Source organism: Lycium ferocissimum, chromosome 7, assembly GCF_029784015.1.
Source record: "Lycium ferocissimum isolate CSIRO_LF1 chromosome 7, AGI_CSIRO_Lferr_CH_V1, whole genome shotgun sequence".
NCBI classification, from domain to species: Eukaryota; Viridiplantae; Streptophyta; class Magnoliopsida; order Solanales; family Solanaceae; genus Lycium; species Lycium ferocissimum.
The window spans coordinates 47,399,473-47,417,172 of record NC_081348.1 but is presented as its reverse complement, the minus strand read 5'-3'; the positions used below and the strand labels follow the sequence as shown (position 1 = coordinate 47,417,172).

Below are 17,700 nucleotides of genomic sequence, written 5' to 3'. Positions count from 1 at the left end.
TTTCTTAGCAAAATAATAGTTGTGGTACACGAACAGGAGTGTCATATAAGAAGTTAAAAGTAGCAACAGATACTTGAATGCACCCTCTCTACTTGGGTTCATCTTGTCTATTTTCTGTTCTTTTTCTCAATTTTGGGGCCCAAACCCCAAACCCCAAATAGTCTACCAAGTTCACTTGATCATGTTATAAGCATTATAATATTTAGGCTTAATGCATATGCAGCCCCCTAAACTTGTTTTTTTTTTTTTTTTTTTTCATTTTGACACCTCAACTAATCATTGCTCCTATTGAACCCCCGAACTCGTCCTCGCCGTGTGTCTATCAAACCCTCTAAATATGATTTTTATTAGAAGCAAAAATAAATTGTGGTAATGAAAGGTAAAGTAATATTTTAGACGTGTGGTAAGCTATTTAGGTCATGAATGTATCGGTTCTAGCTTGGTTACGCTTCTTTCACCGCCAAATTTAATTAAGAGCTTACTCTTTTTTCCCTCTCAATTGCTACTAATCTTAGCTAAAAAATGGCATAATTAAATTAGAATATATATTAGCATGTTGCTACATTGAAGATATAATACTATGTAAGTCAGATTGTGTTTGATAGACACGCGTACAGGACGAGTTCGGGGGTTCAATAGGAATAACACTTAGTTGAGGTGCAGAAATGGTTAAAAAAAGGGGACAAGTTCGTATACGTATACGCATTAAGCCTAATATTTAATTATATTGCGATAGTGTATATTTCTTGTTATAATCTTTAGTCCTAATTAATCAAATGTATAATTACATAGTACCTATTCAATTGTTGATAACTTATACCAAGTATTTGATAGTGCAGATCTCCTGTTTATCCCACCATTCATCAATCCGCCATCTATTTAATACTTATTTATATTATATATAATACTCATTTGCTAACTTAGATGTTTGAAATTTTTTATTTAGGTTCATTACTATTATAAGTAGAATATCCTTTTTTGAATTTGTCAAAAATTTAATGCTTTTTTTTTTTTTTTTTATGATTGCTATTCCGGAAAAGGCTCAAATATGCCATCCAACTATCGAAAATGGCTCATTTATGCCACTCGTCAATAGTTTGGCTCATTTATGCTATCGAACTATATGAAATGACTCATTTATGCCATCGAACTATAGGAAATGGCTCATTTATGCCACTCATCAATAGTTTGATTCATTTATGCCATCGTCCGTTAATAAAAATGACTCATCCATGCCATATTTCATTAAAGCTGGTTTTACAATACCATATATGACAGGTGGCCTCCAACTAGATTATGGTTGTGGGTGGGTAAGGTGTATCGATTTTTTTTATTAATTTGATATTTAAAATTGGGTTGGTTTAATTAAACGACGTAAACCTCTAATTGGAGGCTACGTATCATATCTGGTATTATAAAATCGGCGTTAATAAAAAATGACATGGATGAGTCATTTTAGCAATTCAAGCGATGGCATAAACGAGTCAAAAATATTGATTATGGCATAAAACGAGCCATTTCCTAAAGTTCGACGCGGCATAAACGAGCCATTTCCTATAGTTCGATGGCATAAATGAGCCAAACTATTGATGAGTGGCATAAATGTGCTATTTCCGATAGTTGGATGACATATTCAAGTCTTGTCCATTATTATTATTATTTTAATATTACATACAACATAAAAGTTGTAAGATTGCAATGTACCCACATATTATTTCACCAAAATGCCATTACTATCTATTGCCATCTCATTAAATGGAGGGGCGTTTTTGTCTTTCAACCCGAAATGTCTAAAACCAGCCCAACTTATTTTCTCATCTTCCCCCTCAGAACCCATCTTCTCCTCTCCAAACAATCCCAATATATATGTATGTATGTACCCATATTTAATTTCTTCTTCTCTTTAAACTCTCTTCTTCCCAGCAGGGGCGGAGCCAGCTTATATCCAGGGATTCGAACCCCCTCAGCAAAAAATTATAATATATTTTTAAATTTAAAATTATTTTATTTTATATATATAATACGTGTTAAACCCCTAACTTGTTCCTATATTTACCTTTTATGGCACCATGAAAATTGAAATAGGAAGAATTAAGCCCTTCCCAACTGAGGCAAGTCCATCACTCGTTTATGTTCCTGCTAAACAATGTTGAAGACATCTGAAACAGAGATAAATTTTCTACAAGGTATGCCATTCCATCTCTTCAAATCTCTACTTTTTGCTTCTAACCAAGACCCTTTTCCCTTTTTGTGATGTTACTTAATGGGTTAAGCTCAAATTTTAGTAACTTGGGTTATAATGCTGTGTGATATTATTTTTCTTGTCATGTTTACGAGTTTATTACACTTGTTCCTATTTTCTTTCCATGCTCAAGTTTGTCATGGGTATACTAAGTTTTTTTTTTTTCCTTTAACAAGTATAAGATTTGAAATTCTAGCTTAGCTCCCAGAGCTTAGTTTATGTTGAGGGACTTGTGACTTAGGTCACAGGTTCGAGCCCTGCACCATGAGAAGGGTAGAGTGGCGGACACATTATCCATTTTTCGGTCATAAAATATATCTAGACCGGTGCACTAGGTGATCATTTGTTAGTAGAGGAGGAGGGAAAAAGTCGGTGTATACGGGCGGAGTCAGGATTTTCACTAAGGGGATTCAAAAATATAAAGGAGTAAACAAATGAAGAAGCCAAGGGGTTCAACATCTACTATATGTAGATAAAAAATAATTTTAACCTTGTATACAGGGTAATTTTTCGCCGAAGGGTTCAGGTGAACCCCCTAGCCACTTCCTGGCTCCGCCACTGGTCACTGTATACCATACCTGGTCTTTCACTTGCATTTTACTAATTACTGATATGCAATCCTGCTCCCACCCTGCTGATTCTGTCTGAATGGAGTGGGTAATGCGATGAGCCGCTGATTGACTCTGAGCTATATGATTCTTGTTCTTATTTTTAGAAGGGGGACTTGGCATAACTGGTAAAGTTATTATCAGTCATGTGACCAGGAGGTCATGAGTTCTAGCCGTGGAAACAGCCTTCTGCAGAAATGCAGGGTAAGGCTGCATACAATAGACCCTTGAGGTCCGGCACTTCCCTAGGCCCCTCGCATAGCGGGAGCTTAGTGCACCGAGCTGCCCTTTATCGCTATAGTGGCTTTCATGACGCTAGAGCCCTCTTTCTTGGTTGTGCATTTGGAAAGAGATTGAAATTACATAATCTATTGTTACAAAAAACATCAAATGTTCTGTCTTTAGACTCTAAATTGAATTTTTAAACTTTTTAGTTACAAATTGACTTGAAAACTTCAAATCTTGAAGTTGTTCATTGGTCTCTGGCTGTTAATTCTGAAACGTGGCAAGAGTTTATTAATATGAGTGTCTGATTGGACTCTGATGGAAACTAGTATTGCTCTTATCATTTAATGGAATGACAGAAAAAATTATCATCTTCTTTGTGCATTGAAGTTTTCTTCAAGTTCGCTAATCAAACCTTTCCTTTTGATAGTCCATAAACACTAACTTACTTGGGATTGAGGTCTAGTTATTGTTGAATGAAAAGCTATGAGTGTCCTGTGTCCGAGGATTTTGTGTTTTGTGTTTTGGGTGGGGCGGGGGGCGGGGGGGGGGGTTGAAGAAAGAAGAAACTCGTACTGCACTATGTAACTGATATACGAGAAGAGTCTTGGTTTCAAATGCATGACAAAGTAACTTGAATACATGTTTTTCTATATAATTTTAAACAGTACATCTTAACTTAAGCATGCCTTTTCTTATGTTTTCAGATCTAGCATTCTTTTTGTCCCGTGAACATACCCTTTAAGTGCCTGGAGCTGTATTACTCTACAAACAAAACTATAGTGAGACCTGACTATGTTTTTGACGAGCAATGTCCAGCGCGCTCTTCTGCATGTTAGTGCGTCTTCTCTATCCCAACTGAACTCCCAGAGTCTCTTTTCCATAGAGTACGCTGTAAAGTTGTTGAAAAAGTTAGCTGATGATGGCAACTTGAAATTGGGAAAAGTTGTTCATGCGCTTCTTATTGTGTCTAATCATGCCTCAGAAGACCACGTAATTCAAAATAATTGTCTCATTAATCTCTACTCAAGGTGTGGACAACTTGCTGTTGCTCGTCAGGTATTCAACAGATTGCAGCAACGAAATGTAGTTTCTTGGAGCATTTTAATGGCAGGGTATTTGCACAATGGGTTAACTTGGGAAGTACCCAAATTGTTCAAAGACATGATTTCACTGGATAATTTATTCCCAAATGAGTATGTCTTGTCTACCGTACTTTCTTCTTGTTCCAGCGGTGGTTTGCTACACGAAGGGCGGCAGTGTCATGCATTAGTGTTGAAATCAGGACTGGTGTTTCATCAATATGTGAAGAATGCTCTTCTATCCTTGTATACAGTGTCTTCAGATATGGAAGGGGTTCTGGAAATCTTGAAGTTTATTCCTGGATTAGACAACATTACTTATAATTCTGTTCTGAAGGGGCTCTTGGATCATGGGTATACAAATGAAGCATTGGATGTCTTCTCAAGGATGTTGGCTGAGGGCTCAGTGGGAGACAGCATTAGTTATGTGAATGTATTTGGTCTTTGTGCTCGTCTCAAGGATTTGAAATTGGGTCAGCAAGTTCACTGCAGAATGCTGAAGTCTGGTCTTCAGCTTGATGTGTTCTTAAGTAGTGCAATCATGGACATGTATGGAAAGTGTGGTGAAATTTTAAGTGCAAGATATATTTTTTATTCTTATCCTGACCATAATGTGGTGTCTTGGACGACAATTTTGGCTGCAAATTTCCAAAATGAGTGTTTTGAGGAAGCCCTGAAACTGTTCTTACAAATGGAACTTCAGGATGTTGAGCCAAATGGATACACTTTTGCAGTGTTGTTGAATTCCTGTGCGGGTCTCTCAGCACTTGGGTGCGGGAAAACATTACATGCACGTGTTGAGAAGACAGGACATAGAGCTTTTGTTGTAGTTGGGAATGCTTTGATCAATATGTATTTTAGGAGTGGCCAAATTGAAGCCGCCAGGGCTTTATTTTCAAACATGATATGTCGAGATACTGTTACTTGGAATTTGATAATAACAGGTTTCTCTCATCATGGGCTTGGTGAGGATGCATTGTATGTGTTTCAGGACATGTTAGCTGCCAAAAAGCAACCAAACTATGTCACCTTTATCGGGGTTCTTTTGGCTTGTGGACATTTGGGTAGGATAGAAGAAGGATTTTACTACTTGCAGCATCTAATGAGGGAGATTGGCCTTGAACCTGGGTTAGAGCACTATACCTGTGTTGTAGGGCTCTTAGGTAAAGCTGGAAAACTTTATGAGGCTGAGAGTTTCATGAGGTCAACGCCAATCACATGGGATGTTATTGCGTGGCGTACTTTGCTTAATGCTTGCAACGTCCACCGCAATTATGATTTAGGAAAGAGAGTGGCAGACCATTTGTTGCAATTGAACCCCAACGATGTGGGAACCTATATCTTGTTGTCCAATATGCATGCCAAGGTGAAAAGGTGGGATGGTGTAGCAAAGATACGGAAGTTATTAAGAGAAAGGAACATAAAAAAAGAACCTGGATTGAGCTGGACTGAAATAAGAAATGAAACTCATGTGTTCGTTTCGGATGACACTCAACACCCAGAGACCGCTCAAATCCATGAGAAGGTGAGAAAATTGTTGGCTGAAATAAAACCATTGGGTTATGTTCCAGACACGGCTTCTGTCCTGCATGACGTTGAGCAAGAACAACAAGAGGGTTATCTTAGTTACCACAGCGAAAAGCTGGCTGTAGCATATGCTCTCATGAAAACACCTTCCCAAGCGCCAATTCATATTATTAAGAATCTCAGAATATGTGATGATTGCCATTCTGCTTTGAAGCTTATCTCGAAGGTCACCATGAGAGTGATAGTTGTAAGAGATGTCAATCGGTTCCATAGTTTTCAATATGGGTCCTGTTCGTGTGCAGATTACTGGTGAAACATCACAAGATTGGCATATAGTTTCTTACGAGGGGTCAAAGGAGAATTTTTCCTGCTGTTACCTAAAATCGGTATGCAAACTTACATATTTATATTCTCAAGCCAACCAGAGTAGTGAGCTTGAATAACTTATACATGTTAGAACAGTGGTGGTCTATCTGATTCATTTTATTACACTTAATTCTCAATAAAATCATCATTCTTCTACAAGTGGTGCTTTGCACAACACAAGAAATTTCGAAGTTTAAATGAATTGAAGGAATGGAAAAGATGAAATGACTGTTATAAATGAAGAGCAATTGAAGTATATATATATATATATATATATAAAAACAACAACAACAACAACAGTTCAATAGCAAGCTGGTCAAATGTTTCTTTTTTCTAAACAGCACCTCAACAACAAGTTGATCGAACAGTCAAGAGTTTAGTATCCACAGTTAAAGCTTATCACGCAGAAAATAAGAACACAAAGTGAAACTTCTCACACACAAATTAAGAAGGCAACAGAAAAAATCTCCTTCTAAAGCAGATCCATTCACTATTCTTACTCAACATTTATCCTGTTTCACATTATCAAGAACAAACACTGAATCAAGTCATCAGTAAACTTAGTCAGGATTCAAGAACTATTGAAGAAAATAATGAAGCAATAAAAATGAAACGTGATAACAGTTTACAAAAATAAACACTGTAAAAAAATGTGCAAAGTTTACAGTAGGATATTTATACAATTAGGATTATTTTCTTAGTCTAATTATATTGCCAAAGAGCTTGGTCTTGTCAGCCGAAAGTGCTTCCGCCAGTAAATATAAATCCATCCAAACTGTTTGGCTTGTGTCCATAATTATTGATTGCTAACACTGCGAATTGTATATATATATATATATATATATAATGACAGAAGTTCAAAATACTTGGTCCGAGATGAATGTGACCATGGCTTGGTGAAAGCGAGCTTTCTTTCTCTGAGAGAAGTAGGTCAAAACCAAGTTGTTCAGCAGAAAATAATAGTCAGGTTTGATGTGCGAGCATCATACAATTCACTGAATGTGCCACAATTCTTCTCTTTCTACCACTAGATTTGTTAGCTGCGCTGCAACAATGTAAAACAAAAGCCATATCGTTATTCTGGACAGTACATCTGCCTTTGAAAAATACCAACCAAAGCATGAAAGTGTTAGGTAAATTTATGCTGCATTCCAGACCCCATCAAAATCTTAAGCATTTTCCCTAGCCATCTAAAAGTGCCAACTATCCAAATATAAATGTTACCCCTCTCATTTCTTGCGCCTTCCTTTTCCTTTGTTTTCTTTACTTCTAGTGGACATGATAAGGGTAACTCTTATATGTACTTGAATATTTATACTTTGCTTCCTGATATTCAAACAACATGCTATTAGAATAACATGTTAGAAGTACTCTTTTACATGTTAATATAAGAGAATTTGTAATTTATATGGGTATCTAATAGTTTTAGTGCAGTTTCTGGTTATCTATGCTTTTTCAACAAAATAAATAATCTAGTAATCTGATTAAGTACCAACAATGGATCAAATTTGTAGCTTGACAAATAAAGAGGAGAGAACCTTGCGCTTCGTCAAGATAAGCCAATATGATGTTCCATAAAAACTTTCAAATCATTTTAAGCATCTACCGCCGAACTCTGCAAGATAATTTAAGCAATATCCCTAAGCAAGAAGCAAAAAACACTGATACAACCTTTTAGGAGAAAAAATTAGAGCATAGAACCAGCACGCCAATTGTATTTGTAGGAACAAACTTCTAATCTCAGACCTGCATTAGCCAAAGTAGTAAATCTCATAGCTGTTTGGATGAGATGTTCAAATAAAGAATGCCAAGAGTTAAAAATGCCACATTACTGCAGATTAAATAAAAAGGGCAGCCCGGTGCACTAAGCTCCTGCTTTCAATCACTTACAGATTGATAGTTAAAAAATGTAACAATATCCATGTCAAAATTTCTAGCAAGTAAATAAGGATTACGAGTTAGAAAATAGGAAAATATCTATCAAACTCCCATTACCAACAAAAACTGCAAAAGAGAAAGAGAAAATGGTGATGCTGTGAAAAGTTATAGTTAAAGATGTAGAAAATTTCACAGGAAAGCTACATAATCGGAAAAAAAAAAAGCCCATTGAGAAGCATCAAGATACAGTGTAGCTCTTCTATATAGTAGTAATAGCAGTATATTATGTAAATGTATCCTCCCGATCTGCCTCAACAGTGTCGCCTTCCTCCATATTGCTGTATTCCAGGAAATGTGTTGGTCTGTGATCCTCATTGTAGTACTCCTGAGGTGTACCTAACTCCACTCCGTACTTCATGCTAACAGTGTGTTTCACTCCCAAGAAGTTGTAATTCCATGGGCAATTATCAGGTGTCATGTAAAAGCCAAGGAATCGGTCACTCAAGAGCATCTGGACCTTCTCGTAATGAGTCGGCAGGTAACCATGACTGTTGCTTCATCACCACGTCCCCATTCTCTACCAGACTGAGCTCAACTTATATGCAGTTAACGAACAAGACCCCGGTGTGAAACTGCATGTCATTAAAATGCACTTGTCTCCATCCCAGTGTTTGTTATTCTCCAGGATCCGAGCATGTGAAGTAACATCCTGTGGCGATAACTGAGAAAGCTCATTTGGTTGTGTATGCATCCATCCCAAAGGCTCCAAGTCAGTGAGAAAATCATGGAAGACCTGAAGGTAGATGCACCTGTTGACTATGTTGCTCGGACTCGGGTGCGGGTGTCGGATACGGGTACGGATCTAGAGGTCGGATTCGTCACGATCTAAATTTTAAGATACGAGGGTACGGATCCTGGTACGGATACGGGTGCGGGATTCGGCAAAAAATAATTCAAAATCTAAAAATAGAGTTATAAAACCTAAATTTCGAGATATTATGTGGAAAGCTTGAGGAGAAAATATTGATCAAGAGGAGAATCTCGGAAGGAGATAAAAGGAAAAGGAGTGACATAGAAATTTTCTATAATACAAGTTATTCCATTTTCTTCAATTTCACCATAGCCTTTTGTTTTGATTACATAAATCATTGAATCTGTCCGGAATTTCTCCCTCGATTTTGGTCAAAGTACCCAAAATTGGTTGACCAGATCGGGTACGGATCCCACACCCACACCCACACCCATGTCGTGTCGACACGGGTGCGGCACCGAAAGTGAAGAGTCCGAGCAACATAGCTTTGTTGATGTGTCCCCCACTGTGGAGGCACTGCAATACATCGGATTTCTTTCACCTGGGGATTATCTGGTGGACTTACGGCATACAAGTAACCAGCAGTTTGTGTTCGCAGATCAGCAGTGCAGATGAACTTCTTCAGAAAAATTTTCGGCATGTTGTAAGTATATCCAGTCTCCTTTATGTCCTCTGAATTTACATATATGTGGTTCTCACGGAGATAGAGATTTGTGGCAGAAATTGCTCTGACACGCCAATCTGTTTTAGAGCCAAAGGCAGCTTGCTCATAGGGACTTTTTGTAGTAACAATCAACTCATCACCATGGACATTAGTGGTCTTTGTGGTAACAGCAGTCAGTTGACTTCCTTCCTTGACCTGTTTCTCAATCTCACCTTTCTGTTGGCGCTGCTGCGATGGAGGAGTTATCTCAGCTTCAAGTATAATGTCACGGATCTCAGACTGTGTCAATGCTGATGTATTGACACTGTTCTTTTTTGCATAGTCTGAGAGAATGAGATCTCTAAGCGCTACCTCAACCTTCATCCATTGGTCATCTGTATGTGAAGGCCAGATGTGGCGAGGCTCTGTGACGACCGACTTGTCAGGCTTGAGTAACATCTTAGCCTTTTCATTGTTCACGTGGAGTGCCCGCAGGTTGAGGATGAGCCTGGAGAATGCTGTATTTACTCTCACCCGCGTGTAGTGCACTTCTTAGTTCTTACAGGGCAAATTCACTTTCTTGTGGATGTTTGGTTTTAACTTTGAAAACGATCTCCGTATAGTTTGGTAGAGTTTTTATATTTATTGGGTTGGATAAGTGATGAATTTTCATTCACAAGCAATGGCGGTGTGAGGTTTTATGTAAACGTCTTGACTTAAATGTCGCAATGGTGAAATTCTAGGGATTAGGTTAATCAGAAGCGCAAGGTATTGTTAGATCGAATATCTTACTTAAGTTGTTTTTTTTTTTTTTTTTTTTCTTTGGGCAGCCAAAAAAAGACGAGATGCTTGTTCCTAATTCAGATTTTGCTGTTGAAGGTCCTCAGCCAATGGAAGGTAACTTTTACCTTCTGTTACACTGATATATATATTGTAGTAGTTCTGCTGGATTATAGTTATCTGAATCCATTTTCGTTTTTCCTGGTCTATTTGTGCCTTTTCTTCTCGAAGTTATAGCCTACACATTTTTTGTACCACTGTTTTTTGTACCACTGTCGTTTTACCTTAGTCAAACAGGTATCACTGCTTACATATATGAATCGTCGGTTCTTTGTGTGTCGTAGGCCTTCTTTCTGGCGTATTAAACATGTCCTAGGAACCTACAGATTGAAATGATAATCTACAATGGAATTACCTATGTTTGAAGTTAGTTTTCCTTACTGTTACTTTTTCCCTTTCCAAGTTCATTTGTATTAGTTTTGGTCTCTTAAGGTATTTAGGAGTGTCCACTGTTGATAAGGCAGGGCCGAAATTCTGAACCAAAAAAAAAAAAAGAGTTTGTTAACATGTGCATTTATGTCGAATCTCTAAGCAAAGCAGGTGTTCCTGCGCCATACATAAAGGTCCCATGGTTTCTAACGTTTCATCTAATTAAAATACAGTGCAACTGATACAGTGTTGGAGCTGCACTTTTGCCAATGCTTCTAATGGCAAATTCAAGTACTTTTACATTGATTACTTTTCCTTCTGTGATCAGTTTCTGCTTTCCCGTTTTCTGAAATCCTGACAAGGCTGAGACACGGTATAGGACAAGAGCCATGTTGCATCACCATATCAACTTATGGAGAATATTTCATACAGGCTTTTCACGATCTAATCTTCTTCTGTCAATCACTTTCGGCTTCTCATGCTTGCCAATTCCACCGAAAGTAAAAAACCAAAGGTAGTTCACATGCTTTTTTTTGTGAAAATCTACTATCCTGCCAATTTGTTGCTTTCATGGTTTTCTTGACTCCTCTGTTATTTCTTTCACTTAATTTTCTTGAAGCCAGGAAGTGTATTTGCCATCAATTTCTCATAATAAACAGCTCTTTTACATGAGTAACTTTGAAGGAAATGATTTCCCTCTTTAAATTCATATCTTTATTTCCCTGAAATTTTGATTTTTTTTCCCCGTTACTTCTAATCTCTTTCCTTGATTTTCTTTTACTTCAGCAAAGGTGAATTTTTATCGACTTCCTCATACAATTAGGTATCTTTATGCGTTTAACTAACTTGGCTGAAATGATTTTGGTCTTCACATTACTTATCCGCCAAAAAAAAAAAAAAAAAAAAAAAAAAAAGCTCTTACATGCTATTTAAAGCACTTCCAATTAGGCATCATTAATATTGTGACTTCTGCCAATTTTGTTGTTAATCAGGTGCAAGCGCTTGCAAGGCATTGTCTTATTATCTGATACAGACGTTTTCTTATTTTGCAGCAGAAATTTGACGTGGTATCTGCATAAGTTTCTCAAAGTTCTTTGTGCTCGCACAAAAGCACGCATGCATATGAATGTGCAAGCTTTACTTAATAGAATCAGTTCTTCTTCATTTAACACCGGTGCTTAATAAATAAGGTAAGGATACTAAATAACTGTTGCAATACACTATTGAATAGTTGTAGTTTTTTATCTTTCCTTAAAACATTTTTTCTCCCTTAAGAGCATCTAATCTAAATGTTTCTCCCCTTCAGACACCATCACTGTGCAGGTACTTACAGAAGTAGTTTTAAATTTCTTTTCCAGTTTTTACCAAGAAAACGAATGAAAAAAAGCTGTATGCTCTAATTGTAAAACAGTTCATAGATACACTTCCTCACTTTTCCTTTCCAGCTGTCATTCTCATATGGGCATATGTAGTATCTTCTCTGTAGTTTTTCCTCTCTTTATCATTTCTACTTATATAGAAATGGCAGTTGATGGGACGAACACAGCTTTAAAAACTTGTACAAAAAGCAACGTAAGGTGTAATATCAACTTGGGATGAACAGGGACAATTTTGGTATTTCAACTGAATTTATTTTCCTGATAAAGCACGTGTCCCTTCTGTTACCAAAGGCAAAGAGGGGTGTCAATCTCTTTCATCTAACCATTATGAGAACTGCGGAAGTCTTGGCCGAAAAGTTAGAACTAAAGAAAATGGAATTTTTCTCACTAATGGTTCCTCAGGTAGCCTTTTCTCAATTGGCTGGAGTTAAATTCATTTTTTGATTTCCAATGTTGTAATGTTGCTGCTACAGTCTCGAAACTCTATCAGGCTTCCACTCCTTGATTTTTCCCAAAATGGATATGCTTTTTCCTTACTCCTTAGTTCTTTCACTTTCCGATTAGTAGTGAGGATCTGGTTGGTATATCTTTGTTTGCTTATTCTTTTGAATGATTTTGTGATGGATATTTTACATGCATGTCATAATTTACCAACCCATGATTTCAGTGGTAAGATAAAAAAAATTGCTAAAAATATGTGAACTTAAAGAGTTGATTGTACTGTTTCAAGAAGAATTTTATCAAGTATATAACTCCGCCTTTATTTGGTTTCTCTACAGTTATGACAAGAGAATCTTTGCAGAAGGGAGTTAACTGATAACACCACATGTTCACGGGGCTTCTTGTGTATGATGTTGTCTGAGATACTACCATACTTGATGCAGAGGAGGTAAGGATTTTTTTAGATTTATCATCCAGAAAAAATTCCTTGATGCCTTTGATATGACGATATATTAAAAAATAATTATGCATACTTTATCATTTATAGTACATTTGTATATTAGCGTTTGTTTATATTTACTTGGTGATTATTTTGATTTGTTCAATTTGTTATATTTTTAAGTTTCATCTATTTATACCTTTAGAATTTGCTAATTAAATCCAATTGAGTCATGCTTCCGTGTTAGAGATGAAGGTTTTTTTGCTTTCATTTGATTCAAGTACAAATAGTTTGGAAACTGTATCTCATACTTTCTTATCTGTTGGAGAAAATGTTTGCCAAAAAATGTACCGACTAGATCGAAAATCTCACCAGTAGACAAGGAAAGTGGGTTTTTAGTCAATGAAGGTATTCACATGTACCACCCCCCCAAATATGTATTTTGCAGTTTCCTTTAACTTTTGAGTAGCAATTTTCACTTCAGTTCTTACATTTAAACCGTTAATTTCAATAGTTGCGGAATGGTTCTCACTTCCTATGCCTCTAGGTACGTGTTGCATGAAGTGACAAAGGACAGGTTAACATTCTGAATAATATCGTTTCTTTTTGGTTCCAGAACTTGTTATATTGGTCTTTTGCTTAAAGGTTTGAGTATTTTTCTTTAAGGTCACGTGATATTTATTGTATGGTTCTCATTTTGGCTGGTGACTGTTGTTAATAATCAACATTGAAAAGATCAAGTTGACTTGGGCTGGGAGGGATTCGGGTCGCTTTTCATTACTACTTTAGGCCGTCAGAGAAATAGTCATGTGATTGCTACTAATGAGAAAAATTAAAAGACACCAAACCAAAACTGGGATGCTTTCTCAACGGGCTGGAAATGCAGATGTATATGAAAGAATACATATACTGTATGTGGACGTTTGTACCACAAGCAAAAACAATACTCATAAGCGTATTCTAATTCATAGAGAGTATTTCCAGTTTCCTACAACAAAAACAAAGTAACAAATACCAAAGAATACTCAGACAGCCTTGTTCTACCTAAACATATTCATTACTGCATCATTTGATGGCATATTTAGTGTGTGCACCCTGCAAGATGGTAGTCATATCTGTATATGTTGGAGCAAAACATATGATACATTAAATTAGCTGAATCACAAACCAAACCAAACCAACTGAAATGCTATATATGTACCTTCTACTTTATAACTCACTGATATTTATTTTTCGCTTTCCTCTCAATTGCATTTTCTTTTAGTTGAGTGGTGCTTACTTGCTTCTTGAAGGTATCCGAAACGTCTCCTTGGGATAACAACAAGCCCGCCAAGTTACCTTTTAAATTTAATGCTTTGCAATATCACAGTCTTGAACATTACTGGACTCTTTTGCCTAACTGTGGTCAATTATCTGTCAACTTCACATACAACACATTTTTTCGTGAATAGTGTTATTGAGCTGCTAACAAGTTAACACAAGATATTATTTCAAAATGGAGCTTTATTGTTTCTCAATCCTTGGTTTATGCGTCCTTTCAACTCTTTTATAGCCTGAAATGCCTTTTGCAACTGCAGTCTGCACGTTTACTTTCCAGTTTAAAGATAAAATTTAAGTACACTGGGGATCTATCATAGAACTCTCCAGAGACCATGAGTACATACTTTGCACAACAAGTAAGATGATTTATTTCTGCTGCTATTTTGGAAATGAACAGCTCAAAATTTTGCGTTGTTTTTTGCTTTTTCTGCAATGTTCATATCTCGACTTTAGATACTAAACAGTTGAAATGAAGGCGCTATCTCTGTGTGCGTGTGTGCATGCATGCGAACACATGTGCCTGTCTGCTGAGAAAACAAATGTTATAGGTGTAGCGGTTCGATGGTTAGGACACCCTTTCTTTAGAGATAAAGAAGGGCGTGAACTTTTTGTACGTCATATTTCTACCTTTTTTGAAACATTTCCGGTCATTTTGGTAGACGGCGATGGAATTGTTAGAGACAATGTTCCTTTTAGAAGGGCAGAATCGAAGTATGGTGTTGAACAAGTAGGTTTAACTGTTGAGTTCTACGGCAGTGAACTCAATGTCATCAGTTATAGTGATCCTGCTACTGTGAAAAAATATGCTATACGTGCTCAATTGGGTGAAATTTTCCAAAATCATTGAAGAGCTATTGAGCAATACATAAGACGTCAGTTTCATTTAACCATTGTCAGTTTCAGGTTGATGTTTGACGCAGTATAAATGAGGCTACAATGAAGGGAAGACTCACCTGCCTTTGCTCAGTTGATACATCACATTGTTCTGCATTCTTTTTGGTATTATCTGGCTTATGTGTCAGTGATATTATAAGAACCGTTGATAAACTGATTGAAAAAGCAGGTGGTTTTGCTGGTGTTTTTTCGGGGTAAGGTTTTATTCTCTAGATAATTCGATGATTAATATTCTTCTTCCTTTTCCTTCAGTTTAAATGTTAGGTGGATATTAATTTGGATTAATTTTAAGTGGTAATAATTTCTAGATACCGATGAATGCAATATTTAGGCTAGCAGGCTTTTAAAGTATCCTTTCTGCAGTCTTTCGTAGTTTCTTAACATTTTTGTTTAATATGTAGTCTTGCATTTCTCCTCTTGACCCATAAATTAATTGGCATGCAGACCACGATATGAAATTGTGAGACATTTACAAGTAGATAGAAAGCATAGATATTGCATCACTGGTGAACGATGCACCTGTTTTAAAAGAAAGCTGAAGCTGGAATAGTTGTTGCAGATGCAACAGATGCTTCCCTCATAGTGTTTCTGATATAGTCCTCACAAAACCTGGCCCGAGTGTCACTATGAGTTCAATTCTCGGATTAGCCTGGTCTAAGAACTGAGGATTAACTGAGCAGCTTTATTAGTCGTTTCTGGTGTTAATTTGTTTTTGATACCTGAAATGCCTATTCCGAAGGCATTTTCCAGTGTAGACTGCTAAACGAAGTACTTATTGGACACACTTTTGCATTAATATATCTGCAAATGTGTATATTTGTGGTAATGTATATCTTTTATGCTATGCAAAGCATCAAAAAATTAATGTCATTTTTAAATGTAATATGTTGGGCCCGTGCTCGTGCCCTTCTAGTTTAATCAAATTCACACTATTTCGGTAGACAGGAATATGTTTGGCCTTTCTGTTTAATATTAGTAAAATGCTGTTATCTTATTTCTAACTGTTGAAAAATATGTTCAGAAAATTATGCCTTTCTCTCTGTTAAGAATCCATGTTTCTTCCATTGATTATGTTCAAAGCCAAGTAAGCAGCACTTTTTCCTTGACAAACAGCAGCAACCAAGACTACGATGCAAGATGTTTGCTCGAAAAAAATATTTGTGTTTCCTTTCCTCAGATATCCTTCCCTTTAGTATTTCTTGAAATAATTCATCTTGATAAATGTGAAGATGATTACAAAATATCTTGTCTAATTTACCGCATCGACGTTTCTATTAAGTATGATTATTGCCTTTTATCATCATAAATCTTTGGTGCAGTATGATTATTGCCTTTTATCATCATAAATCTTTGGTGCAGCTTTGCTCGGCATGGTTAAGCTATATTGGGGCCTGAGACAAACATACATCTGGTGAAGCTACTCATCTACCAACTGTGTGGCCGCTGTTTTGCTTTATCTACATATTTGTCTTTCTGGGAATGATAGGAGATAGCATAAACACATAGAATTTAGTATGTTATTGTAATTTAGCATTCAAAACTTCCATTCTCCCGATGTACTTTTCATCTTAAAAAATAATGAGTATGAGAAGATGTTTCCATACTATTTCATAAAACTTTCCTTGCATTGCTTTCTATAGCAACGCACCTTCTCTTTTGTCATAAACATTTTTTGGGCTTTCCTTGCAGCTTGACGGAATTGCAGTTGAAGCAAGGAAAGTTCTTCTGCAGAGCTTGCCAGGGACAAATATGTATATTTTCGCATTCTCTCGTCCAATGTGCTACTTAACTTTATAATAACTTTATAATCTCCTCTTTCTTCTTCTTAGGGCTTCATGGATGGTAGAACAAATCTTCAAGAGTTCGATTTTGGGATTTATTTGTTTATACATTTAGTACGGAGATTTGACAGATCGAGTAAGTATGCGTTAGTTTCATGTGGCTTATAATATGTACCTTTGGCATTTCACAAGTATGCGAAAGTAGACTGCCTTCAACTTTGAGTTCTTTTCTACTTTTTTTAATCTCCTTCTCCCTTGGATTTAAGTTTTATATACTAATGGTATGAAAGAATTCACACTATTACTGCACTTTATCTGGTTGTGGAAGGTTGCTTAACACTTCTAGGTCATCAATATGTGTTACAATTGACTAGTTAGTCGTCTTTCAAGTAATATGATTGTGTAAATATATTTTACATCGTTAGTGCATGGTATTTAAACTCATTTTCTTTTTCCGTTTCAGGCGTTGAGTGTGGAGCCTATATGCACCCTCGCCTTGAAGATAAATTTTTTCATGTTCTCCTTACCATTAGAAGTGCAAATAAAGCAATGAGATCTCATTTAATTGTTTCCCTTTCCTTTTCTTTCCCCTAATTATGTTCTTTTGCGCACCTGGAGTAAATTCTATAAGAGAAGTCGTTGAATGACAATGTAAGACATAGTTGATAATAATACATATTAAAGCAGTACTATGTTGATTAATTTTGTTGTAATGTTTTCGTCACGTGGTATTTAGTGTTTTCTTCAAGTAATACAATGTGACTCAAATTTAAGCAGAGGTAGACAAAGAAAAACAAAATGTCTAGTAAATCAACATCAAGTTTGTCAAATGAAGTTTTCAAGAAAGATGTTTCA

General features: G+C 36.4%; 1 protein-coding gene across 13 annotated transcripts; it reads left to right on the top strand.

Moving 5' to 3' along the window:
• Positions 1-2,095: 2,095 nt before the first annotated feature.
• On the top strand, positions 2,096-17,572 carry LOC132065430 (pentatricopeptide repeat-containing protein At5g39680). 13 transcript variants are annotated; one of them, XR_009416734.1, is made up of 7 exons: positions 10,932-11,105; positions 11,644-11,781; positions 12,750-12,859; positions 14,428-14,526; positions 15,074-15,258; positions 16,424-16,981; positions 17,309-17,572. XR_009416734.1 is itself a non-coding variant. In XM_059458830.1 (2 exons), the coding sequence occupies exon 2, from the start codon at positions 3,871-3,873 to the stop codon at positions 5,995-5,997; it is 2,127 nt and encodes a 708-aa protein (XP_059314813.1). In that variant the 5' UTR covers positions 2,096-2,186; positions 3,783-3,870; the 3' UTR covers positions 5,998-6,313. The 13 variants fall into 13 exon arrangements, 1 of the variants encoding a protein (XP_059314813.1); XR_009416733.1 differs by lacking the exons at positions 10,932-11,105; positions 11,644-11,781 and adding an exon at positions 12,219-12,372; XR_009416737.1 differs by lacking the exons at positions 10,932-11,105; positions 11,644-11,781; positions 12,750-12,859; positions 14,428-14,526; positions 15,074-15,258 and adding an exon at positions 2,111-2,186 and having other exon boundaries at positions 16,424-16,475; positions 16,754-16,815; positions 16,894-16,981.
• Positions 17,573-17,700: the final 128 nt, after the last annotated feature.